General features: G+C 60.3%; 1 protein-coding gene across 3 annotated transcripts in view; it reads left to right on the forward strand.

The window, feature by feature from the left end:
- Positions 1-26,272, forward strand: part of COL22A1 (collagen type XXII alpha 1 chain) — a 131,463-nt gene that overhangs the window by 9,262 nt on the left and 95,929 nt on the right. For all 3 annotated transcript variants that reach the window (XM_080646832.1, XM_080646834.1, XM_080646833.1), the window contains exons 2-7: positions 1,714-1,882; positions 4,917-5,483; positions 18,506-18,580; positions 20,256-20,367; positions 22,205-22,328; positions 25,405-25,680. In XM_080646832.1, the coding sequence (XP_080502958.1) occupies positions 1,786-1,882; positions 4,917-5,483; positions 18,506-18,580; positions 20,256-20,367; positions 22,205-22,328; positions 25,405-25,680 (1,251 nt within the window). In that variant the 5' untranslated portion in view covers positions 1,714-1,785. The remainder of the gene's footprint in view (positions 1-1,713; positions 1,883-4,916; positions 5,484-18,505; positions 18,581-20,255; positions 20,368-22,204; positions 22,329-25,404; positions 25,681-26,272) is intronic.

Here is a 26,272-nt window from a genome sequence, read left to right on the forward strand (position 1 = left end):
AGAAAACGCTAAAGTAACCACAAAAAGCTATGGTAAGTAATACCCCAAATCAGCAAAGTTTCAGGATATAAAATCAACACTCAAAAATCTGTGGCAAACTCTGTACACTAGCAGTCAATAATTATAAAAAGGAAAATTAAGAAAAGAATTCCATTTATAATAGCATAAAAATACTCAGGAATAAATTTAACCAAGGAGACACAAAACTTACACACTGAAAACTATAACTCGTCATTGAAGGAAATTAATGAAGACCTAAGTAAATGAAATGATCTCCTGTTATTGCTTAACTAGAGACCCGGTGCAAGAATTTGTGCACGGGTGGGGTCTGGCCAGCCAGCCCCAATCGGGGTGCGGTGGGGGGGGGGTTGAGAGGGACCGTGGGCAGTTGGCCAGCCAGCTCCGCCCCCTGGTCGAACTCCTGGGTGAGGGAACAATTTGCATATTAGCCTTTTATTACATAGGATGGTTACAGACTTTCAGTCTGGGCGATTACAAAGTCCAAGAAATAGTGGTGATGGTTGCACAACATGCAAATATAACTTATGCCACTGAATTGCACACTTGAAATAGTTAAAATGGCAAAACTGATGTGATACATTTGTCATCATACACACAAAAAAGGCGTTCATGCCCCAATCTCCGTGAATCAGTTCCGTTACCTGTCGGGGAGACTTAAGTTACAGGTGGAATTAAGGTTGCTACCAATCCGACTTTAAAATACGGAGATTAACCTGGAGTACCTGGTGAGCTCATGTCAGAGTCCGAATCAGAGAGATGGCAACCGAGAAAGACCTGATTGGTCACCGCTGGCTGTGAAGATGAGGAGGGGGCCACGAGCCAAGGAATGCCTTTCAACTTGGCTTGGCTGGTGCTGGTTCAGGAAGCCAGACCTTCCCCCAAAATGATCATGTGACCTCCCCCCTCCCCCACTCAGTGCTCCCATAAGCCTTTGCCCTTCCCTCTACCTGCACTCATTTCATCCTCCCTTCCTCGGCCCGAGTCTTACCTGTCCTCCAGGTGTCAGTGAGTGCCCTTGAGGGGGCATTTGGTGTCATTTACCTGGCTGCCCTCAGCATCAGGCGCGTGAGGCCACTGGTAAATACCTATTAAGTGAATAGATTAACTGTGAACTCTATAAACTGTTTTTCCTTTCCTGGATCTTGCATTAATAATGCCAAGTACTTTTTGAAAAGGACGTGAAAATACAGAGAGGGGCCCCATACACATGCCTGCCAGGAGGCGGCAGAAACCAGGGCACCTCTCTATAAAGCACTATGACAATTCATACCGGGGTCCTTTCAAAACTCAAATGACACCCTAAGTATTTTCCCCAAACCTGCCCTAAGAAAAGAACTCAATATAGGCAAAGACAGGTGCAAAGATGTCCTCTTGTAACATATTAAACTAACAAAATAGCCCATTCGATGTCCAAATGTAGAAAATATCACAATGGTGCTGGGGCCACAGGGATAGCCTGAGGTTGTCAGTGATGGTGGTCCTGGTGCAGGTTTGCCAATGGATGGAGGGATGGAGGGGACAGATGGAAGCAGTGAAGGGGAGGTCACACGGCTGGCTGTGAGAGGGTCGGTCTGATGAGGGAAGACGTGCCAGGAGCCAGGTCTGGGGGAATTCCTCCCACCTGGGCCCAGAGGTTGCTTCTGCGGCGTCTCAGCTCGAGGGCCGCCTCTAAAAGTGTCTTTCTTCGCACAGGAAATGCTGCAGTAGACCCTAACGAGGCCTCTTCCTGGCTGAGAGAAGCCTGACCCCAAGCCCAGGAGAGCCATGGCCAGCCTGCGCGGGGATGGTCCCACCTGCCTGCTCCTGCTGCTGCTGCTGCTGCTATGGAGTGGGGACCGCGGCTGCTTGGCCCAGAGAGCAGGTGGGCCTCAGGGTCTGCGCAGGCCTAAGTCAGTGTGCACGCTCCTGGGGGTGGGGGGTGCGGGGCAGGGTGTGCCCTCGAGGGGGCTGGTGACTGTGTGTGTGGGGGCTAACTACTGTGCTAACAGTCACTTATCCAGCAAGGGCGTGTGCTTGCGTGTGAGTGTGTGAGTGTGTGTGTGTGTGTGTGTTGAGAAAAGACTGAGCTGTCTGAACCCGTTTTGAGTGAATCATAGAATGGGTCCTGAGCTTGTCCCTCTCAAGTGCCCGTCAGGTTAGGGGGCAGCAGGCAGGTGCTGTGTGTGGTTGTGTCCTGCGAAGGCGTTGCCGCCATTCCAGGGGAAATGGACACCCTGGGCCGGGCCAGAAGGGGTGGCCCGGCAAGTCTGCAGTGGATGAAGGAAGCGGGCACATTTACGGGAGAAGAGGAAGCTGGGGCAAGGGTGGGCTGGGGCGGGGCCTGGCCTGACGATGGCTCCGCTCACCTGTCAGCTGTCCAGGGCCTCTGGGAGGAAGACACTTTGGGAGCGGAGGCCTGCAGGGCCAGCGGGAGCATTGGGCACCGGATCACTGAACATAAAGCCCCGCCCCGCCAAGCCCTGCCCCAGAAGGCCCCGCCCCCAGAAGGCCCCGCCCCCCAAAACCCCGCCCCGCCAAGCCCCGACCCACAAAGCCCCGCCCCCACAAAGCACCATGCTCACGTAAAGCCCTGCCCCTCATAAAGCCCCGCCCCACATGGAGCCCCGCCCCCGCAAAGCCCCACTCCACATAAAGTCCCCCTCACGCAAAGCGCCACGCCCACGTAAAGCCACACCCCCAAGTAAAGGCCCCGCCCCCCACGTAAAGCTGGGTGCCCATTTTGCGGATGAGAACCTGGGTGAAGAGAGGTGAAGGCCTGTTCGGGTGAGGCTGGGGGAGCTCGGTGCTGAGTCAGAGGCCCCGCTATTTTCTCTGAATCTGCAAGAAGACAATAGAAAACAAGCAAACCCCCCAAAACCTGAAGGCTCGCGTCGGTATCGTTGCTACGAAGCCTTCTCTGGTATTTTACTCTTCCTGAGCCTCTCAAAGGCCCGTTCGCAGGAAAGGCAGCGATGCCCGTGGCCTCCTGGGCTTCAGGGGAGTCTGTGGGCATGTGTGCACCGAGGCATCCCCGTGGACAGTTCACACACAGGGTTATCCAGGTCACAAGTGGGCAGACTGAGGACAGGCCGGGCTTTTCCAAATTCCCATTTCACAGGTAGAAATGAGGCTGGAGGGAAAGGGAGTGACCTGAGGGGCGTCCCATGGCCTTCACCTGTCCCTGAGCAGAGGCCAGAGGCCAGAAGCCAGGCACCAGCCCCAGGGTCAGGGCCCTGGCTCAGACATCACCCTTAACTCTCATGGGCCCACCCCCGCATCAGCTCCCTGGCCGCCAGGAGAAAATGCGGGGAGAGCTCCCACAGGCTCCTAGGTGAGGCCTTCTGAGCAAGTAACCTTTCTGCAGCATTAAAACAGATTTGCTCGAGGATTATGAAAGGTTCCGAGTGGGCCGGGCTCGCGGTGACGTGGGGCCCTAATGTATCAAAGGAAGCTTTTATTTCAGGCTCCTGGGTGCAGCGGAGACTGAAGGAGGAGGCCGACTTCTATAAACCTCTGCTGCCTGCCAGCCGCTCTGCCGGCGTGAGGGTCTGGCCCGTCCTGGGCTCCTCCCAGGCCAGGTGTCTCCTGGTTATCTGAGCTGTGCGGTGCTCAAGGCTGCACGCTTTCTGCAAGATACCTGCTGAGCACAATACGTTTTCTCTGCCCGTGTTATTCTCTTTAGCTCTTGCAGTGTCCTCAGAGGCGTGGTCAGCTGCTGCTCTTGGCAGCCCAAGCCTCGGGTTCTGGGAGAGTCAAGACCAGGCTTCTTCTTCTTTTTTTAAATACATTTTTATTGATTTCAGAGGAAGGGAGAGGAGAGGGGAGAGAGAGAGAGAGAGAGAGAGAGAGAGAGAGAGAGAGACAGACAAGAGAGTGAATAATTGATGGGCTGCCTCCTGCATGCCCCCACTGGGAATCGAGCCTGACAGGGAATCAAACCTCGACCTCCTGGTTCATAGGTTGTTGCTCAACCACGGAGCCAGGCTGGCTGGGCAAGACTGGGTTTACTGATTGTTTCCACAGCACTTTGGGGTTCAGAAAACACTTCCCCTCATGTCATCTCATGTAAAATGGGGATGAGCAGAGTGTCTGCTCTCGTTGCTGTGAAGACCAGAAATAATGCTGTTTGCTGTTTAATCAAAAGCATTGTATCGTTAATGGGAAATTTGTATTTGTATACTTACCGTAAAACGTAAGCACATTTTTACAGAGCTTGATAGAATTCCGTAAGTCTGTATTGACAGTGTATGAATGCAGTGTATTTCCTGTGCTTTCTAATGTCGAGGGGCAGGGAACTCTTTAAATACCCACGAAGCAGCACCAGCTAAGTAAATTATGCTCATCCTTGCAGTAGACGCTCTGTCACCATGGAAACCGTATTATCCACTGAAAATGGGTTCCCAGCACCTTGCTGGATGCAGGGAAAACAGCTTGCCCGTCAGCTTGTCTGATCCAGCTCCACTCCCATCAATAACTATCCGGAAATACATGGAAAGCGGTCAGGTCGATGCAAGGTGGCTAACGGTGTCCCCGTAGATGGGAATGTGAGCATTTCAAGCATTTTTTGATTGCCTTCCCGGGCGTCTCTGAACTGGGCATGCATTCTTTTGTGGCAGGTTTAAAAAATAATGAAGTCACCTTAACCACGTCGTTAAGGAAATTGGCACAGTGATGTTCCATGAATGCTGATCACTTTCCTGTCAGAGTATATGTTGTCCGCTGAGCCTCACAGCAGCCTTGGGGACATGCATGGCCATGTGACAGGAGAGTGAGGTTTCGCTTTCAGGCAGCTGGTCCAGGCCCCTGCCAGGGGGTCTGAGGCAGGTGGTGTGACCCAGTGACCACACCTCCAGGCCCCCACGGCAGGCTCTTCCACAGCCCGTTGACCTCCCTCCCCCTTTCTGTGGCCCCTGTAGGTTGCAAAAGCGTCCAGTACGACCTGGTCTTCCTGCTGGACACGTCCTCCAGCGTGGGCCAGGGGGACTTCCAGAAGGTACAGCAGTGGGTGGCCAACCTGGTGGACACCTTCGAGGTGGGCCCCGAGCACACCCGCGTGGGGGTCGTGCACTACAGCGACCAGCCCACCACGGCCTTCGAGCTGGGCCGCTTCGACTCCAGGGAGGCGGTGAAGGCGGCCGCGCGCTCCCTGGCCTTCCACGGCGGCCACACCAACACGGGCGACGCGCTGCGCTACATTACCCGCCACAGCTTCTCCCCGCGGGCCGGCGGCCGCCCGGGCAACCGCGCCTTCAAGCAGGTGGCCATCCTGCTGACCGACGGCCGCAGCCAGGACCTGGTGCTGGAGGCCGCGGCCGAGGCGCACCGGGCGGGCATCCGCATCTTCGCCGTGGGCGTCGGGGAGGCGCTGAAGGAGGAGCTGGAGGAGATCGCCTCGGAGCCCAAGTCCGCCCACGTCTTCCACGTGTCCGACTTCGACGCCATCGACAGGATCCGGGGCAAGCTGCGGCGCCGCCTGTGCGAGAGTGAGTGTGCGCGCTGTGGGCGCAGGGGTGCAGTCTGTGGTGGAGGGGGGGTGGAGGGATGCGTGCTGCTGGGGTGGAGGGCTCTGAAGTGGGGGAAGGGAGTGAGGGGCTGCGGGGCTGGAGGGATGCGTGCTGCTGGGGTGGAGGGCTCCGGAGCGGGGGCGGGGGGGGAGGGGCTGCGGGGCTGGAGGGATGCGTGCTGCGGCACTCCCGCCTACCTAGGGCGTGGGGCTCCTTGAGCAGGGAGAGGCCATGTGGCCAGGTTGAGTGAGGCCTCAGCTACGTGCCTGGGGGTGGCCGTGGTGGCCTGTGTCCACCACTTCCGGGCTCTGTAAGGAAAGAAACCCAGTTGCACCTGCACACCGCAGGTGCCTGTCACCGGGGTCATCACAGCCTCGCAGGATAAAGACGCCTCCTGGTCGCAGGTGGAGCATTAGGACGCTGAGGCCCTGGGAGGCACAGCTGCAGGCCTGCTGGGTTCTCCGCTGTGGGCCAGAGAGGGGATGGGACCACGACGGGAAAGAGGCGTAAGGGAAGCACAGCCTAGCCAGGGTGGATCTGAGTGAGGCCCCGGGAACTGGCCTTGGGGAGCCAGCTGATAGAAGGGATGGGGGGTTGCTGGAGCCCTGTTGGGGGGCTTTCTCTCCTGGGCTCTGGCTGGTGGGTGCCTCCCATTGGCCAGACCCTATCAAATGCCAGCCAGCACAGGGGCCCACATGCAGCCCGCCTGCCCGGGCGCGGAGCAGGCAGCTGTGATGAGAGGCGGATTTCCGGGGCCACGCCCTGGGGCCTCTCCTATGGCCTCCCTACCGCCTGCTCTGGCATGTGGCTCACCGTCCCCCTGGCCTTGGCCTCATCCAGGGAAACAGCTCAGTGTCACGGCATCGGGTCCTGCCTCTCGGTGGCCTGACACGGTTCCCAGGGGACGCCATCCAGCCAGGCTTCCCGCAGCGTGTGGGGCGGGCGAGCCGGGCCCCAGAACGTCGGCTGTAATTAAGAGCTTTCTCCACCCGGGCTCTGCTGTGCCACAGAACAGCTGTATATAGCTTGTCGGGCCGCCGGAGCAGGCCTGCGGGATGCCAGCCCCACTGAGAGCCCCGCCCACTTCTATTTCAAGGACCCTGTGGTGGTCCCCTCTCCCACGGGCCAGGGACACGGCCCTGGCCCTATCCTTTAGCTCCTGGACAAGGGGGCTGAGATGTCAGCGGGGATGAGCGCCAAGAAGGAGCCTCCCCATCCTTCTAGGGCTTGGCCTCCTGGCGCGGGGTCACCCTGCGTCTCCGCTTGATGTGGTTGCAACCAGCTTCAGCGCGGCTCCAGGGAGCGCTTTGGCCGCCGGACATTGCACTCCCCCCGTGGCGGGACAGAGACAGAGACTGTGCCTCTTTGGGAGACTGATGTTTGTTCTCCCGCAGTTCTCACTGGGAAACAGGGGTGTCGGCACCCAGCGCTGCATTTGGATTAGGGTGGCCTCAGTCTCAGCTCCCGTTTGTGAGCACCGCCCCTCCTCACAGATGTGAGCACACGGTCTCCTTCCTGACGCACTCTTGCCCGGTCCTCCTGTCCCTCCGCCCGGCCTGGGGCCTCTGCAGTAAACTCGGGACACACGCACACACACACATTCACACACTCACACACACACACACACACACTCACACACACTCACACATAGCCCCCCACACTCACACACATTCACACACTCACACACACACACACTCACACATAGCCCCCCACACTCACACACATTCACACACTCACACACACACACACACACTCACTCACACACACATTCACACTCACACACTCACACACACTCACACATAGCCCCCCACACTCACACACATTCACACACTCACACACACACACACACTCACTCACACACACATTCACACTCACACACACACTCACACTCACACACATTCACACACTCACACACACACACATTCACACATTCACATACTCACAGACACACTCACACACACACACATTCACACACTCACTCACACACACACACACAGCCCCCCACACTCACACTCACACACACACTCACACACACAGCCCAAGCACAAACACAGCTCCCCCACACTCACATAGACACAACCCCCCCCACACACTCACTCATACACATTCACACACACAGCCCAAACACACACACACACACCCACACACACATACACGCACACACATCTGGGAATATGCATGTGGCCTCGAGGTGACCCACCCAGCTGGTCCCTGGGTGGATCCGGAGCCCAGGAGGCATTGGCGGCGGCGGCATCGGCTGTGGGCTGGGAGCCGCCACGTGGATGGCTGTGGCTTGGCCCTCGGGCCGGGTCAGCCTCAGGAAGCGGTGCAGGCGAGGGCCCCGCCCTTTCCCCAGGGTCACTGGGAGTGCCTGCGGGAACAACTTGTTATGCTCGAGGTCACCCTAGAATAGTCATCAGGCTTCTGAACTCTGATCATGTGTTGAGGAATTTTATTAGAAACTGACCGAAACTGCCGAAACACTGCAAACAGCCCATAATTCCCTCTTAATTTGTTTACAGAGCAAAGGCTGTGGCAGCCAGGCCCGAGGCTGGCGATGACCCCGGGGGGCCCAGACGACATGGCCCACGTACAGAGCCACACGGTTCTGCCTTTAGCTCTGCGGGACCGGGGACTGTCCCACCCTTCAGACCAGGACTGTCCCAGTGGCCCCGTCTCACCCTTTAGAATGAGAGTGTCCCCCTCCACTGTGGGGCACGCCCATTATTTCCCCAGCTCTCCCCACACCGACCTGCGGCCACTCTGCCGCTGGGAGGGTGTCCTGCCACGCGTCCCAGCTCACGGGGCTTTGGCTGTGTGTTTCACACGGCGGCCTCAGTTCTGAGCTGATAAAGGGCCGGAATAGAGTGGCCACCACCAAATTGGTACTTGCAAAAAGCGTGTGTACATATACGCACTCTATATAAACCGACGTCTATAAATACAGCTCCTTGTAATTAACTCCACGGAGGAAGGCTGGCTGTCTGAGTGTCTCCCGCCCTGCGGCTGCCCTTGTCCTACTGAACGGGTTTCACACTTGTCGGGGGCACGGGAACTCGGGGTTGCATAGCAGGTCGGGGCTTTCCAAGACATGTGGCGGGTGAGCGCGTGCCCTAGGCCAGCCTGCCGCTTCCCGGGAGGCTGAGGGCTCCGGCTGTCGCCGCCGGCTGCTCAGGTGACGCGTTTGACTGTGAAGCATGTCCATCCTTGTCCTTTTAATTAGAGACCCTGGTCTCTCTGAGTGTGTCCCCACCCGACACATGTGCAAACCCACTCACACTCACACTCACACCAACACAGACACGTGTATCCGCTCGAACACCCCGGAACACACTCACACATGCCCAGGCGTGCACACCCTAGGTGCATGCATGTGCGCACACTTCCCTCTGCCCCGCCCCCCGGGCAGCCCGCGTGCAGCCGTGGAAACGGCTTTCTAGAAGCCAGCGCACCTGATGCTGGCTGTACCTGTGAGGCCCTGACCAGCCGACTGGCTGCGCTATGACAGACACCTGGACGGGGTGTTCCGTTTGTTTGTTTCTAATAACGGTTCTTATTTACACCAGTCTAACAGGTGTGGGAAGGCGTGGGCGAGGGGGGCTCTGTGCTAACCGTGCCTGGGGGCGCCCTGAGGGGGCCTGGCAGCAGGAGGCGGTGCTCCCTGGCAGGGCGAGTCCTGGGTCCCTCAGTATCTGTGCAGTGAGGGGTGTGTTTTCTCCGCAGCCCGCTCCTGCCTCTGACCCCACATCCCGCCTTGTGCTCGGGGTGGGTGCAAGCGAGGCACTCCGGGCCAGAGCAGGGCTGTGCCAGGCAGGAGTGAGTGAGTGAGTGACACCTAGGGCTACACGAGGCCAGAATGCGGAGCTGAACCCCTCCATCCGCTGCCTCCGCCCGCCAAACCCTGCTCCGCACCGGCTGCCCCTGACCCCTGAGAGGCCTGGGCCCGAGAACAAGGGGAGGCCTGGGGCTACCCCCTCTGTGTAAGTTACCGACCATGTTTGAAAGGGGTTCCGGGGCGATGCTCTGCTGCCCTAAGCAGGGGCCTGGGAGGCAGGTCCGTGTTTGGAATCCCCTGGCCCTTTTAAGTGGCAGGCAGGGTCACGGTGCCCAGGGGAGCCGCACCCGGCCCAGCCCCCTGTCCTTGCACCACCTGTGCCATCAGTCCTGCACCTGGGGCCTCGGGCATGGGTGAGGGCACCTGCCATGAGATGCAGATCAGCTCCAGGACCCACGCCCAGCTGCCTGCCAGCCGGCCTCTGACCCCCCGCAGGAGGCAGGTCAGCAGTGCGGCTGTGCCCTGTGCAGCAGGCCTGGCTGGGGCTGCCAGTGCTCAGAGATGTGCAGACTGCAGTGGGAGGAGCAGGCGCAGGTGGGTACCCGCAGGAGCACCTGGGCAGTGGCCCTCCTCCCAGGGCGTGCACCTCCCCCTCCCCCTGGCCTCAGCCCCTTCTCAGCTACAACCCTGCTGTGCCAGCTGCATTTGTCAGGGAAGGAGCAGGGCGCCCAGCTGCTCCTCATTGACATCTGGCCGTGATTCCCCCCAGCCCGCCAGCCCCCGCAGGAATGCAGCCAGTGGCCAACCCTGGGCCCACCTCCACCAGCCCGCAGAGGGGAGAGCAAATGAGGGGCAGGGCTGGCCAGCCCCCTGGACCAGTGGCGGGGCCCTGTCCTTGCTGCCTGAGGCATCAGAGGGCAGAGCCCGGCCCTGCTGGCTGGGTGGGGGGTGGGGGTGGGGGGGGGCACTCGGTCTCCTGTCCCTGGGGCCTGCCTTTGCCACTGGTGTTCTGATTCTGGGGACACGACCCGAGCCTGCATACAGATAGGTCTGGTCCCTGCCACATGCTAATGGAGAGAATGTGGCTGCAACTAGAAAAAATAAATAGCACCGTATCTTGTTTGCCCATCTCCCCTGAGAACCGCAGGCTACTGGCGGAGGCAGGGATCCCCCCCCACACCCCCGCCGCCCCCAGGCCTGTTGGGTTTTGCAGCCAGTCCTGTTTTTCTGAGGCTGAGGGGAGGGTGGATGGTGTGTGGCCACAGGGTGACTTAGGGACAGCGCTGCCCCCAGCAGCCTGGCCTTGTTCACGGCGTCTCTTACCTTCTCTCCCGACCTGGACTGTAGTGTCCGCTCCCGAGGGCAGGGAGTGGCTCGTCAGCCCTCCTGGGGGCGCACTTTGCCATCTGATCACAATCCGCCCACGTGGGACCCGTCGCGTGGGAAGAAGGGAGGTTCCCCCTCCCTGCAGGTGTGCCCGCTGTCCTCCCAGCTCGGCACCTGCCCCTGATGGTGAAGTCCTTGGGGGTGCCCCTCCCCGCGATCCTCGGAAGCTCAGGGTTCATGGGTGACCGAGGGCAGACGGGGTGCCGTGACCTTTCCCGCAGCAGCCCGGGCCTCGGTGGGAATGGACAGGAGAAAAGGGACCGTTGCGAGGTTGTGGTGGCTTGGGACGGGGTCTGGCTCCCGTGCTGTCTGTGGACTGATCCCTGTAGGACCCGGAGGGCGGCCGTTAGGAGTGGACTGTGTTCCTGAATTGAGCAAACCCCCAGAGGGTGTAAAGCACAGCGGGTGCCGCACACAAGGGCACAGGGTCACCCCCTGGCCCGGAGCCCACGGGACAGAGAGTGGGAGGAAGCTTAGAGGGGTTTGTGCACAGGGAGCTGCTGGGGTGACCGCCCAGGCCGTGAGCGTGAGCAGAGCGTGTGCATCAGACAGAAGGCAAAGCTCTGCGGGCAGAGTTCGGCGCTGGGAGACACACGCCATCATCCCGCGGCCTCGGACCTCCTCGCTCCCTGGTGCTCCTGTCCGCTGCCTCCTCCTCTGCCATTTCCTCGTCACCTCCCAGCATTAACGTGGGCGGCCAGGACTGAGTTTGGAGACTCCTCTCTCTCTCATCCACTCCCAGGACTTAAGCCCTGTCTGCACTGGCCACTGTCCAGTCAAAGCCAGGAGCCCTTCCCAGAGGAGGTCCCTGCAGTCTCTGGTGACACCTACTGGTGCCTGGCCCGTGGGACACTCCCCTGGAGGGAAAGGGGTCCAGGGACCCGGGACATTGGGAATCACAATGTACCTGCCCCTGACTCTGCCCGGCCTCCAGAGCACACCTTGCACCCTGGGCTTGCCATCTTTCGTTGCCCTGAATTCCGCACCCTGCCTGGGTGAGGACCAGACCGCCCCTGGCCCAGCACCTCCCCTCCCTCTCCTCTCTCCTCAACCAGGTGACGGGGGAGGGGGGGTGCTTCCCTCCCAGGCCCCAGGGCAAGCCAGCCCCTCCCCGCTCAGGGCTCTGCTCTGGCTGGGATGTGGCTGGGGCCTGCTACCTGTTTGCTCTTCCCCTGCTGGTTCACGCCCCTCGTAGCTCTCAGCTCATGTGGCTCAGCCGAGAGGTTTCCCCAGACCAGCGGGTCTGAGTGGGTCCTGGCCCCACACCCAGCGCCCATCCCATGGCCACAGATTTCATCCACAGCCCTGATCCCAGGCGACCAGCTCATTTCTCTGTGTCTGTCTCTGTCTGTTCTCTGCCCCCTTCTTTGACACGTACAAAATGAAATTTCTTTGGAGAGCCACATTTTTTAAACTTAAACTTCTTCTAACACCACTTCTTCAAAATAGACTCGCCCAGGCCGTGGTATTTTGTGGAAGAGCCACACTCAAGGGGCCAAAGAGCCGCATGTGGCTCGCGAGCCGCAGTTTGCCGACCATGGGTCTAGGTGAAGCCTGCAGGCCCAGACCTCCTCCTCCACCTGCGAGGCGACCCCGCCCCCACTCCCCTGTTTCAGCCTCAGTTTACCCCGGGGAGCAGGCACGTGTGGGGCTGGGAGACCAGACATGGCCTTTGCCACCGTTTCCTTTGTCTCTCAAGCTCCAAACCAATCAGCACATGTTCCCATCAGAAGCCATGTCAGGACGGGCTCAGGCTGTCGGAGCCCCGCCCCCAGGCCTCACGCCACACCAGCCCCTCCTGGGATTGCGGACATGTGACCCGGCTCTCGGGGACCGGTGCTCGCAGCTGTCAGCAGGTCCAGAGGGACTGTCTTTCTAGCAATGTCTTGTCACGTTCCAGCAGGCTGCCTCCGGGACACTCACAGGAACATTCCCCCGACCTGACCACATCCTCCCGCCAGCCCAATGGAGCTGGGGTCCCATCCCTTAGCCAGGGGGCGTGGGGCCGCTGGGGAGGCAGCGGGTGCCGATGCCCTTTGACCTAGAAGGGAACCGCAGGCCAGGGATCTCCGGGAGGTCCTAGGACAGGAGGTGGAGGTGCCACCTGACCTTGGGTGGCCTTTTCCTCTCAGTGGGTCCACACCATGACCCTGGGGCACAGCCCCCAGCAGTCTTTGATCCTTTCCAGTGGGACAGCTCTGTATTCCCCTGTAAGGGATGCTGATGCCTGGCCTGCGGGGCTGGGACGGGACTAAATGAGAACCGTGTGCCCCTCGGACAGTGGAGCTGTCCAGCAGCTGGCCGTGTGTTGTATTTGCACGCAGACTGCTTTCCAGTGCCAAGCTGTGTGGGCAGGATAACGGCCCGGTGTCCGATGCCCAAGGCCCAAGGCCTGGGTTCCATTCTTGCCTCTGCCACTCGCTAGCTGTTGATGTTGGATGTTTCTTAACCTCTCTGAGTGCCAATTCTGCCCGTGTGCTCGGAGGGTCTTATGTCTCCAAGGAGGACTACTCTTTCCACTCCTCTTGTGGAGGGGGCTGCTGGGGGGTGGGCGAGGCTTAGCTGGAGACGTCCGGGGATTGGGAGGCGCACGCGGCTGCATTGAAACATCTAAGTGGCTTTCACGAGAGAGAACGGGGACCTGTTTGGGGGTTGGTGCCAGCAGCGGGCAGGCGGGTGTGTTTGCAGTGTGCCCACCCTGGGGCTCCCAGCTCCATGTCAGGGGCACACGCTGGCCCGACTGAGAAAGCACCTGCATTCTGTCGGCTCAGGGGAGCAAGCCCCTCTACAAGTCAGGGCCGTTCAGAGGCAAAGGGGCTCTCAGCAGGCCGCAAGCTGTCTGCCTGTCCATGCAGGCTTCAGAGACAGACAGACTTGGGGTCCCACGGGCTGGGTGACCTTGGAGAGACTGCTGGGTTGGTAGAGCCGGCATGCTGACTGTACCATTTACTAGCCTCTGGCCTCCGGCGATCTGCTTTCTAACTTCGCTCTGGCTTGCTTTCCGCTTCTGTAAACAGGAGCACCTATTGTGCACCTTGGATGGGGAAACATCCCCACAAATGTTTACACCTATTTCTGCAGGGAGCGTTGGCTTAAGTGTTCAGGTAATCAGCAGCTGGTGCAAGCAGGCTGTCTGCATGTCTGTCTGCTGGTCCCCAGGCCACTCCACCCCCGGCAGGACAGACACGGTCCCCAGGGGCGGGATCTGCCCTGAGGATCGTAGTCATTATTCATGTCATCCCTGGCCCGGGGCCTGCCTCAGCGTCTGGGGCCCTACCGAGTGGGAAGGAGTGGACGTTTCCTGTGCCCCGCATCTGCCGGCGTCTGATTCATCGCTTCCCTCCTCCGCCTCTTCCCTGCCCACTTGCAGTGTCATCATCTTGTCTGTGGGGAGCTGCCCTCAGAGCGGCTGCCGTGAGGTGATGGATGGGCAGTGATTGCTTCCTCTCGCTGCACCCTGGGCTCACAGGCTCCGCCCCCTGCCTCCCCTGGTCCTGCCCATCTGACCTCCTGGTCTGGGGTACCTCCTCTACTCCCAGATTCTGGAGGCAAGTAGGCCTTTATTTAAATTCAGACGCTCCTAGCTCATGACGTGCTCAGCCTCACTTTTTACATCTGTGCGATGGGAACAAATTGAACTCCCAGGGTGGTGGTTGTGGATAACATCCCCACTGGGTGCGGGGTACGCAGTAGGTGCTCCACGATTGCCAGCGCTCTCTTTTCCCAACTGGAGACACCCTTGGTTGAGAGCCAGGGCCTCGCTAGGTGTTCTCCAGACAGAACGTGGCTGTGCCTGCCCAAAGCAGGAGGACATTGGAGACCACCTTGTGCCAACCTTCCTCCTCCGTGAATGCGCAAACCTGCTCTCCCCTTTGCCATGTGGAAGGCTCTGGTGAAACAGAACCCGCCCTGTGGGAGGCGAGCGCCGATTTCTCTCCAGGCGTCTAGGACGCTCTGCTTACCCAGAGACCGAGGGGAAACGCACGCCAGTGGGCGGCAAGGAGGGAAGGCAGTCAGCCGGGTCCGCTCAGCGCTCCCGTGCTTTCAAGGAGGAAAATGCCCCCGCTAACGGGAACGGACTGCGGTCGCATTTTGATTCTTGAGAACCGACCCGGCCCTTAATTCCGGAGCTGCCTCTTCTGTGGCTCCGTTACCCGATCGGCCCATATTCGCTGGGGTAGAGAAGGTGGCACAGTCTGTCGGGAGACACTTACCCCGAGAAGGAATGGACCTGTTCTCCCCACCCCCGGTGCTTGTCCTCGGGCCCGGGGAGGAGAGGTGGCCCTCAGACCCTCCCGCCTGGCTCACCCCAGCCTGCAGGCTTGGAGCACACTCCACCACAAGTAGAGAAAACCCAGCTGCTGTGGCTTAGACAAACACGTTCCCTCTGCTTTTCACCTCGGCCGGGGGTGTAGAGTCCTTGGTTCTTCTAGCCGGCCGCTAGACATGGCAGCCAACCTTCGAAGGAGGAGGGAGGGGAAATAAACTCGCCCAAATCTTCCACCTGTCTACCCCTTACGAGGGGAAGAGCAGACGCTCTTTAGGAATCCACCCCTCTCCCGACCAATGCAAACGTCTGTGACTCGTTTCCTCGTCCAGAACGGGTCACAGGCTCATCCCTAGCTGCAAGGGAGGCTGGACAGACGGGGAGTCAGCGTCACTATAATATAATAGTCTTACACCAACCGGCCACAGCTTTTCTCCTTGGGCCGAGAACTCTGCCATTCGGCACAAAAGTGACATTCTTTCAGCCAGGAAGGCGCTGGGAAATGACGTTAGGCCGACCCCTCAGGGAGTCTGTGCCCCACGCAGGAGTCCCGAGCCCGTGAGCTCTTCTCACTGGCTCATCCACATCGTGAGGAAGCCCATGTCTGGAAGGGGGCCCAGCCCACCACTCAGCGTTTCTTCTCAGTTGAGGTGTCACTGTCATTTCTGTTCTGTGTGGGCTCAAGACCTGTCCCCACCTGGGGCTGCAGGGACAGTGTAGATAGAGTTGGACTGAGATCCAGTCGGGTCTGCAGACTTCCATCACGGGGGCGACAGACAGGTGCACCAGTGCCTTCTGCATGGCACCCCCAGCCCTAGGACACGGGTGGGGAGAGGGCCTTCTCACCCAGGGAGGGGGACGGAACCAAGTCGGGGGTGGGGGTGGGGCTCCAGGCCAGGAAGATTCTCAGAGCTTAGGCAGGAGGAGGGGCTGAGAAGCAAGGAGACTCGGACGATGTTGCTTTCTTGGGTTGTCCCCTCAGTCAGCCCACAGGGCCCTGGAGCCGGGATGGTGACCTATCTGTTATCCCTCTGTGTGTCCCCAGAAGCACCTCAGCGCCGGGACGTATCTGGAGCCCTATGAGGATTTAGTTAGAATAAATGAAATGCGTTAATGCAGAAATAAATAGGTCATTACCCAAGCCATGGAAACCTCTGGGCCAGAGGGATCGAGTTACGGGCTGAGAGGGACTGGATGCTACCCCTGCCTCCCCGCCAAGCAGGTGAGCCCCGGCCGCACAGGCTGCGGAGCTGTCTGGACAGGGTATTTTGGGACCCTGTGTCCTGACTGAATGGAGTCAGCTATAAATTGCCCCTGCAGCGTCTGAGGCTTAGTGAGGTCCCCAAAGGGGGTGGCAGCTGGCGTGGGGAGTCTGGCTCCTTAGAGCGACCCGGGCAAGTGCTGACACTTTGGGGAGACTATTTTTTCTGCCTTCGGGGCCTTCAGCTGTCCCTGTCCATTGGGGTTTGGGAATTAGTCTGTCCCCTGGAATACCTCTGGAGACCAGGCTCAGTGGCTCTGCCTCCCCCCGCCCCCCCCGAGCCCCAGCCACCAGTCCTGGGGTTCGCTCGTCATCAAGGCTAGAACCTCTGAGTCAACTCATTTCAGATGACGCATGCTCCCCAGCCAGTCACTCTGGCCGGCTGCCAAAGTTAAAGCCATCGATCGCCACCCCACAGCTGCCACCAGCCTGGGTGGAGCGTCTAAATATTACCCAGCGCCTGCCTCCTCCCTCGGACCGGGTCCTGGACAGACAGCTCGGTGCTGGTTCCAGAATACCTTCTTCCATGGGGCTCATCAGACCCCCCGGTGCCTTTTAGGGTCAACATTAAAAATAGCCCCTCCCGCCCTAGCTTGTTGGACTCAGTGGATAGAGTGTGGGCTCGAGGACTGAAGGGTCCCGGGTTCGATTCCGGTCAAGGGCATGTACCTTGGTTGCAGGCTCGATCCCTGGCTCTGGTCAGGGTGTGTGCGGGAGGCCACCGATCAATGTCTCTCTCTCTCTGTCTCTCCCCACCCCTTCCACTCGCTCTAAAAATCAACGGGGAAATATCCTCAGGGAGGGTTAACAAAAATAAAAATGAAAGAATAGCTCCCCCCAAATCAGGAAATGACCTCACTCATGCCCCTCACTGCTGATTGGCAAGGGGCCCCACACCTGCCCCGCCCGTGAATGTGTGTGCCCCACAGATGAGCAGAGGGCCTGGCGTGTGGAGCGGATGGGATGCGGATGTACCTAGCGGCGTGTGGTTATAACAAGAACATGAGTGACCAGGTTGCTTCATGGGCGGGGCGTCCACGCTAAGCTTCCTCGGCCTAGGAGGGGCCTCCTCCCACCCCAGTCCTGTCCTGGACCTGATCTCACCCCATCCTCAGTGCAGCCCTAGGACACGCGTGTGCTCTGGAGGGCCTCCCATGGCTAGGACACGCTTGTGCTCTGGAGGGCCTCCCGTGGCACCGGCCCGCACACCCAGACCGAGAGATTAGGAGGCGGGTAGGGGAGCCCACCCTGGGACCCAGGCCCCTCAAGTTCAAAGTTGGTGCCCTCCCTGGGATTGACAGGGCAACTAAGGAGCCCTTTCCCGCCCAGCCTTTTCCTTTATCGAGGATCATGAGGGTGCTCACGGAGTGCCCTACCGTGAAGTGTATTTTACCGCATGACTTGCCCTCCTACGACCCAGCAGTTGGGCATCCTCCTGGGTTTGCCCCTGCAGCTCCTCAAGGTGCATAAGAGACACCTCTGGTTGGTCACGGGCGCCCGCTGGCTCGGATTTTCACGTGCAGGTGCACGCCTTTCTCGGGGAGGCTCCGTCCGCGGCGTCTGTGCGTCTGGCTCGGCCTTCCTGCTCCTCATTGGAACCTCCAGCCTCGCTTCCCAGGGAGGCCCCGCCCTCCCCACGCCAGGCCGGGAGTCGGCTCTGTGCCCAGAGCCCCCAGCACCCATGTCCTTCCCTGCCCCGTATCACCTGTCCATCCTGGGTTTGGTGGCTGGCTCCCTCTCTCGGTAGACCCTCTGGGCTCCTCCCGGGTGGGGACGGGGCCTCCTTCACACGTGCATCTGCTCCAGGCACTGGGCCCTCCGTGCTGTGAGATGGGGGATCCGTGTGGACCCCTCCGTGCTGTGAGATGGGGGATCCGTGTGGACCTCTCTGTGCTGTGAAATGGGGGATCCGTGTGGACCTCTCTGTGCTGTGAGATGGGGGATCCGTGTGGACCTCTCTGTGCTGTGAGATGGGGGATCCGTGTGGACCCCTCCGTGCTGTGAGATGGGGGTGGGGGATCCGTGTGGACCCCTCCGTGCTGTGAGATGGGGGATCCGTGTGGACCCCTCTGTGCTGTGAGATGGGGGATCCGGGTGGACCTCTCTGTGCTGTGAGATGGGGAATCCGTGTGGACCTCTCTGTGCTGTGAGATGGGGGATCCGTGTGGACCCTCCGTGCTGTGAGATGGGGGATCCGTGTGGACCCCTCTGTGCTGTGAGATCGGGGGGGTGGGGAATCCCTGTGAGGTCACGTCCCAGAGGGGCTGGCCGCCCCGGGCTCACTGGCCTCCCTGTCTGCTCTTGCTTCTCAGACGTGCTGTGCCCCAGTGTCCGCGTGGAAGGACATCGCTTTAAGCACACCAACGGCGGGACCAAGGAGATCACAGGTGAGAGCACGCGCCCGCACGCGAGCCGCTGCAGTACTCACTGCACCTGTGTCCGACTCCCCGTGCAGGGTGGCCTCAGCCGTCCTGGGCCCGGGCCTCTTCAACCAAAGACCCGCGGGGATGGTCTGACTGTGCGGGTGGCCAGACCCTTCAACACTCCGCCTGCCGGTCCAGACTGCACGTGTCCGTGGGCTGGTGACCCGTAGGAGTCACCGCGTGGTGCGTGAGCTTGAATGCGCGGTGACACCGCTGTGAACGGGTAACGGGTGATTGGCAGGGCCAGCAAGAGGGAATGCTGAAGGCGCTGGGAGTGAAGGGGCCGGGGAGCCACAGTTGTCAATATGTGAGTGAATGGATGGTGAGAGAACAAAGGGACAGGTGACCCAGCCTCTCCTCAGAGGCTGTCTCTGAAGTGACAGGTGTGCTGGGGACAGGCGGGCATGGCTCAGGCGGCTTCCCATCATCCTGATAACGGTGAGCACCCGTTTCCTCCCCGCTGTGGCCTGGCGTCCTGCCTGCAAAGCACCTGAAGGCCTGACCTCAGGGACTTTTCTCTCCCCCGGGACGGCAGCCTGCCCTCCTCACCAGGCCACTGGGTGCCCCTCTCCAGTCCACCACGCCTCGGGTCCAGTCCTAGCCCATGTGTGATGCCCACAGGTCAGGCTCCCCTCCAGAGAGTGAACCAGGGACAATCAGGATGGGGTGCTATGTGGGTGCTGCCAGTCCCCGCCCGGGACCTGCCAGGTCAGGGGCTGCTGCCGAGGACTCAGAAGGGCCAGCAGAGAATGGGGGCGGGCGTGCTGCCCGGGAGCACTGGGCGGAGAGGGCGGGGTTCGCAGGCCTCAGGAGCAGCCTCCACCAGTGACTGTTTTTCTTTAATATGTTTTTACTGATTCAGAGAGGAAGGGAGTGGGAGAGAGAGCGAGAAACATCAGGGATGAGAGAGAATCATTGATCGGCTGCCTCCTGCACGCCCCACACTGGGGATCAAGCCCCCACCCCGGGCATGTGCCTCCACTGGGAATTGGATGGTGACCTCTTGGTTCATAAGTCACCACTTAACCACTGAGCCACACCAGCCAGGCCAGCCAGTGACCATTGATGTAGAGACCCCTTGGGCCTCATTTCCCGGTTTCCCCGTTGGATCCAGCTGCAGGCTCAGCCCCATGCTCTTACCAGCTGCTTCCTTCCCTGCCCCACCCCCCCTACCCCGTCAGCGCCTCCCTAACCTCCAGCACCTGGTCCTGCTCAGTGCCCAGGGAGGTGCCATCACCATCTGCTTTGTCCGACTCATGAAATGACTCAGCTTGTTCGCCTTGTTAACTCGATCACCTTGAAGTGAATGTGTTCACAGCCGAGTCACTGCCCATTGGGGGACACTGCTGGCCACCCCCGCCGACTGCCCTGGTCTTCCGTCCCAGCTGGGCTCTGACGGCACCCGATTTCAGTGGGTGGCCCGGTGCCTCCCCTCTCCCCCTCCGCCCCCCGCACCTTTTCCTGGGACAGGAATTGAAATGAGAGCTGGACCTCTCCTTACTCACTGCTGTTTGTTTGCTCCCAAGTATGTACCTGCAGGGTTTCCCCCGCTGAGGCCCCATCGCTCCCGGGGTGGGGGGCAGCTCCTTGGTCTCCGTGCCCCTCTCTCCAAACTCACCCCCCTCGCGCCTTCCCACAGGGTTTGACCTGATGGATTTGTTCCGCGTGAAGGACGTCCTGGGACAGCGAGAGGACGGGGTGCAGAGCTCCTACGTCCGGATGGGGTCCTTCCCCGTGGTGCAGAGGACCGAGTGAGTGCTCCCCTCCTCCTGCGGCGGGGCTTGTGGGAGGGGGAGGCCAGGCCACGCTGCTTCCTGCGGACAGTCGCCGCTAGTGACCTTTCCCGTCCTCATTGTAATAACTTCCCTTGTTTTTCCATATATATATACATGTAGTGTATGTGTGTATATATACTGAGTACCAGATGATGATGATCTCTGAACGCATAATCATCTGGCCACTCAGTGTATATCCTATAGAATAAAAGGCTAATATGCAAATTGTCCCCTCGACCAGGAGTTCGACCAGCACGCAGGCCAGCCAACCGCCCATGTCCCCTCCCCCTGGCCAGGCTGGCTGGACCCCACCCATGCACAAATTCATGCGCCTCTAATATATATATATACACACACACATATACATATATATATGTATATGTATATATATATACACACACACACACACATACACACACACACACACTGAGTGGCCAGATTATTATGTGTTCAGAGATCATAATAATCTGGCCACTCAGTGTATATGTAGTATATGTGTGTATATATGTAGTATACGTGTGTATATATGTAGCATACGTGTGTATATATGTCCTAAGGAAAGTCTTAGTTCCTCTCTCTGTAGACACAGATAAATAGAAACAGATGTAGATATAGTATAGATATCTATAGGCATAAATATATAGGTAGAGTAACATATAGCATATAGAGATATATACATATATACATATCTCTATATACATATCCACACACACGTGTGTTCTTTCAAAGGTATAAGAAGAAAGTGTGTTTAGAAAACAACAACAGACCAGTAGGACTCAGGAATGAACTTAGAGGAAGTGAGGGAAGTGAACTCCGGCTTCAGAGCCCGTGTGTGCGGACGGAGGGGAAGTCCAGGCCATGGCCTCCGTGTCCCTGGCTCCGGGGGAGGCCCAGGCGCTGAGCCCGGCCCTGCTCCTGGTGCCCGGTGTGGGCCTGGGAAACCAGCTCAGACAGGGACTTGGAACAACCCCCCACCCCCCCAGCTTAGGTCTGTGCATGGGAATCGGAGAGGGAGGCCCAGGCTTTGCCAAGCGCAGGGTCCCTGAGGGTCTGCGCGTCTGAGAACCAGGAACCCGGCCGCCTCCTCACTTCCCCTCCCGGCTCTCTGGCCAGACGGCTAATGGGGAAGCCAAGGCCGAGTGCGCTCCCCAGGCAGCCGCCTGCCCCAGGTGTGCAGGGAGGGCGTAGGCAGCTAAGGGGAGGCAAGCTCTGCGACCAGCTGGCCCTCAGCCCTCGGTGTGAGCCTTCGCCTGCCACGTTCCAGCCAGACGGGAGCTAACCCTCCCAGCCTGGCTGCCCCAGCCGGAGAGAGGTCGGGACGCCCTCAGCACTCCTTGCGAGGGACCCCTTCCATTCTGAATTGGGAGGGGAGCTGCAGGGAGTTGGGGACTCCCCCAGGTGGGGGCTGCTCCCACGCCCACTGGAACCCGGTCTCCATGGAGACGGGAGGGTGTCCTGGTGTAGGGGCAGGGGGCCAGGTAGGGCAGGGTATCAAAGGTGGGCCTTGCTGCCAGGGACAGCAGGGAGTGCGGCTGGGCCACTCAGCTGCTGTGAGCCTGGACTGTGTCAGGGACGGTGGCCCTGGGGAGAGGGAAGCTTTGTGGGTGGATTTGAAGGGGCCAGTGGAGGGGCCACAGGAAGGTCTGACAGGGCCACCCCCGGCCCTGATGGAAGGAGGAGGCAGTAAGGCGGGAGGGCGGGGGAGAAGTGTTCAGGAGGCTCAGCGGGCAGGGCTTAGGGACCAGGCTGCGTGGCCGCCATTGGCAGCTCCTGTCTGGCCTCGTGGGCGTCACTGTCTGTCTCCGTCCCCCAGGGATGTGTTCCCCCAAGGCCTGCCTGATGGGTACGCCTTCGTCACCACCTTCCGCTTCCGGAGGAGCTCGCGGAAAGAAGACTGGTACATCTGGCAGGTCATCGACCAGTACGGCATCCCGCAGGTGCGCAGCCCGGCGCAGGCCGCAGCCGTTCCTTCTCGGAGCCGGCCTCGCCGCCCCCCCTCCGCCCCCCCAGGGCTCCCAAGGGCCTCTGTCCTGGGCCTGGATGTATGGAGGCCATGGGGGGTGGGGGGGTCACAGCTCAGAGAGGCACCGCTTCCCCCGGGGCGGGTGGCATGCTGGCTCTCCGGTGGGGCGAGGACCTGACCTGCTCCCCACAAGCGTGGCAGCAGCTCCGCTGGCCGATGGTGCCTGTGTGTCTGCAGCCTGAGCGAGGCTCGGGACGGAGGAGAGGAAGGTGGACCCGGGTTCCGATCTGTGTCTGGGTGCGGCCCGGAGACGTGGTCCTCTGGGTCTTGATGTTCTTCGCCGTGAACTGGGCACACACCCACCACCCAGGGCTGGTGGCAGCACCTGGCACAGTGCCTGACCCAATACCGTTGGCACAGGCAGCGCCCTCCCGGGACTGAATTGGGAGGGGAGCTGCAGGGAGTTGGGTGTCAGCTGCATGAAGCAGGGAAGCGGGTCTTTGCCCACCTGGCGTGTTTGGGCTCCGTCCCTGCGAAGGTGGATCATCCCACGAGCAGCCGTGGCCGGGGAGGAAGCCGGCCTCAGCATCGCAGCCGCAGCACGAGGCGCTGGAGCGAGAGGCAGCAACTGTGCTTTGTGCTCTGCCGAGTCCCAGGGCCCGGCTTCGGCGCCCGTGGGCCAGCCCGTCGGTGTCCGTGGTTTGCCCTGTTCTTTCCTGACCCGTGAACCGTGTGAGGGAAGACAGGGCTCCCCAGCCAGGGGTGCCAACTGGACTTCCACTCAGGTTTCATTAGCATAGAGGCGGCTCAGGCCCTCGCGTGGAGACCAGCTCCCCCGGACCCTGACCTGGCACGCACCTGCTCACCCCCATGGGCTCGTCCACACGCGCTTATCCACCTGTGCTCGTCCACATGGGCTTGTCCACACGCGCTCACCCACACGCGCTCGTCCACACGCGCTCACCCACACGCGCTCACCCACACGCGCTCGTCCACACGCGCTCACCCACACGCGCTCACCCACACGCGCTCACCCACATGTGCTCACCCACACGCGCTCACCCACATGTGCTCACCCACACGTGCTCGTCCACACGCGCTCACCCACACGCGCTCACCCACACGCGCTCACCCACACGCGCTCACCCACATGTGCTCACCCACACGTGCTCGTCCACACGCGCTCACCCACACGCGCTCACCCACACGCGCTCACCCACATGTGCTCACCCACACGTGCTCGTCCACACGCGCTCACCCACACGCGCTCACCCACACGCGCTCGTCCACACGCGCTCACCCACACGTGCTCGTCCACACGCACTCACCCACACGCGCTCGTCCACACGCGCTCACCCACACGCGCTCACCCACACGCGCTCACCCACACGCGCTCGTCCACACGCGCTCACCCACACGCGCTCGTCCACACGCGCTCACCCACACGCGCTCACCCACATGTGCTCACCCACACGTGCTCGTCCACACGCGCTCACCCACACGCGCTCACCCACATGTGCTCACCCACGCGTGCACACTTGGTAGGAGCCAGGGGTGGTCTTGAGCACGTCCCATATCCCAGCTCACTGAGTCTCATCACAGCCCTGAGAGTGACCTGCTGGACCAGCTCACAGGGGAGGCACTGGCCCCAGCGAGGGTAGGCACGTGCCTGCCTCTTTAAGGTGGCGAGAGGAGAGGTGGGATTTGAACCCGGGCAGTCAGGCCCCACGGCTGTCTCTTCTCCACCGTGTTCGGCGGTTCCTGTCTGGCGAGTTGGTCCCGAAGGATGAGTGATGCTCCTGTCGCGGCCCTGGTCACGCCGACCGTGGGCTTCCTCAGGCTGCCTGCCGTGCGGCCCGATTTCTTCACGTGGGAGGCAGCGTGCCTTCTGGAGAGCAGGCAGCTCGTGCTGACCCTCACCCCTCGCCTGCCAGCACCCGGTCCTGCTTCTCCGGTTCCCAGGGTCTCAGCCACGGGCTGGGCGCCGGCCACGACATTCCTGTGGGCCAGCCGGCCTCCCCCGCAGTCTGGGTCCCCGTCCTTTATGAGGTTTGCAGAGCTGGTGCTCCGCTGCCCGCCTGCCTCCCGCGTCTGCCGGCCGGGCCGCGCCGGGATGCTGTGCGATGAGCCGGGCGGAGGCTGAGCCGCTTGCCAGGACCCCAGGCGCGTTTTCCCAGAGGCGCCTGGCAGTTCGCCGTCCCTGGGCAGCCTTGGTGGCTGCCGCCACTGGCAGTGTGATGGGCATCTCCGTGCCCTGGGAGGTCCTGGGACACTGAGCGGGATGGCTCACCAGCCGCCCATGCCCTTAGCCCTTGTCCATCCGCTCACAGAGGTTTTCAGATGCGTGATCCTACTTACCAGTAGTGTTTACAGCCACCCTGCACGTTGGCATTTTCCATTGCCTTTGGGAGAAACCGAGGGCCGTCACTCATTCCGGCACGATAAAGGGGCAGGCGGGAGGCTGGGGTGGAGGGGCAGCGTGTGGGGCAGTTAGAGGGGAGGCCACGGATCCTGGCCCGGTGGGCAGCCTAGAAACAGGGAGACGGTTACAGTCGTCCGGGCAAGGTGACGCTGACCGGCCCCCGGTAGGGAGAGTACCTGTGGGGACGTGGCCCGACTCTGGGTGGGTGAAGATAAAACCGACAGGACTTGCTATGGGTCTGAGCTGTGAAGCGCCTCTGGGGCCCCAGCCAGTGCTGGTGGGCCCAGGCCTTGGGTCCGCCACCCTCCCCCACCCCCGATCTGCACCTGCTGGAAGAATGGAGACCTGGAGGGGAGCCCCGAGTTCTCAGGAAGCCCCCAGGTGGTCGAGGACACAGGGCTCCAACCTGTGAAACCAGTTTCAGGAAATCGAAGGCGTATTGGATTGATTACGTGCATCAGAAGTGCTGGGTTATCAGTCAGGGTTTGTGGTTTTCCAGGTTTACACCCGAACAGAAGCATGCCGGCAGGGAATTGAAATGTGTGCCTCAGGCTCCCTGGGCCGAGAGAGAGGAAGGACCCTCCCGCTCGGCCCCACGCAGCTCACGGAGCCTCTGGTCTCCCTCCAGGTGTCCATCCGGCTGGACGGCGAGAACAAGGCGGTCGAGTACAATGCTGTGGGTGCTATGAAGGACGCCGTCAGGGCGGTCTTCCGCGGCACCCGGGTCAACGACCTCTTTGACCGGGACTGGCACAAGCTGGCCCTGAGCATCCAGGCCCAGAGCGTCTCCCTGTACATCGACTGCGCGCTGGTGCAGACGCTGCCCCTCGAGGAGAGGGAGAACATCGACATCCAGGGCAAGACCGTCATCGGCAAGCGCCTCTACGACAGCGTGCCCATCGACGTGAGTACCAGGTGCTGGGGTCGCCGGGGAGGAGCCTCGGGGTCACGTGCTCCCCATGCCCCCCACACCTGCCTGTATCATTTGTCAAGTCATCGCCTCGCTCTGTCTTAGAAGGGAGGACCCTGACTCAGAACTGCCATGTGGAAGCTCAAGGTCACATCACTCGCTCACTCACTCATTCAATCAGCCAGCCATTCAGTCATTGATCACATATATATTGGGCACCTATTGTGTGCCAGGCACTGAGCTCAGCCCTGGTACAGGGTATGTTTATCTACATATCTATATCTATCTCTCTCTCTATATATATATCTGTTAAGAAATACGGGCAACTTGATAGCATGTAGCCCATATGCATACGAACTATTTAGTACTGTAGTTATACATGCTTATGTAATCCTATCTAATAAAAGAGTAATATGCAAATTGACCATCACACCAACACACAAGATGGCTGCCCCCATGTGGTCAAAGATGACTGCCCCCATGTGGACACAAGATGGCCACCACAAGATGGCCAGCAGGGGAGGGCAGTTGAGAGGGATGAGGCCTGAAGGGGAGGGCAGTTAGGGGTGACCAGGCCTGCAGGGGA

Source organism: Plecotus auritus, assembly GCF_963455305.1.
Source record: "Plecotus auritus genome assembly, chromosome: 11".
Taxonomy (NCBI): Eukaryota; Metazoa; Chordata; class Mammalia; order Chiroptera; family Vespertilionidae; genus Plecotus; species Plecotus auritus.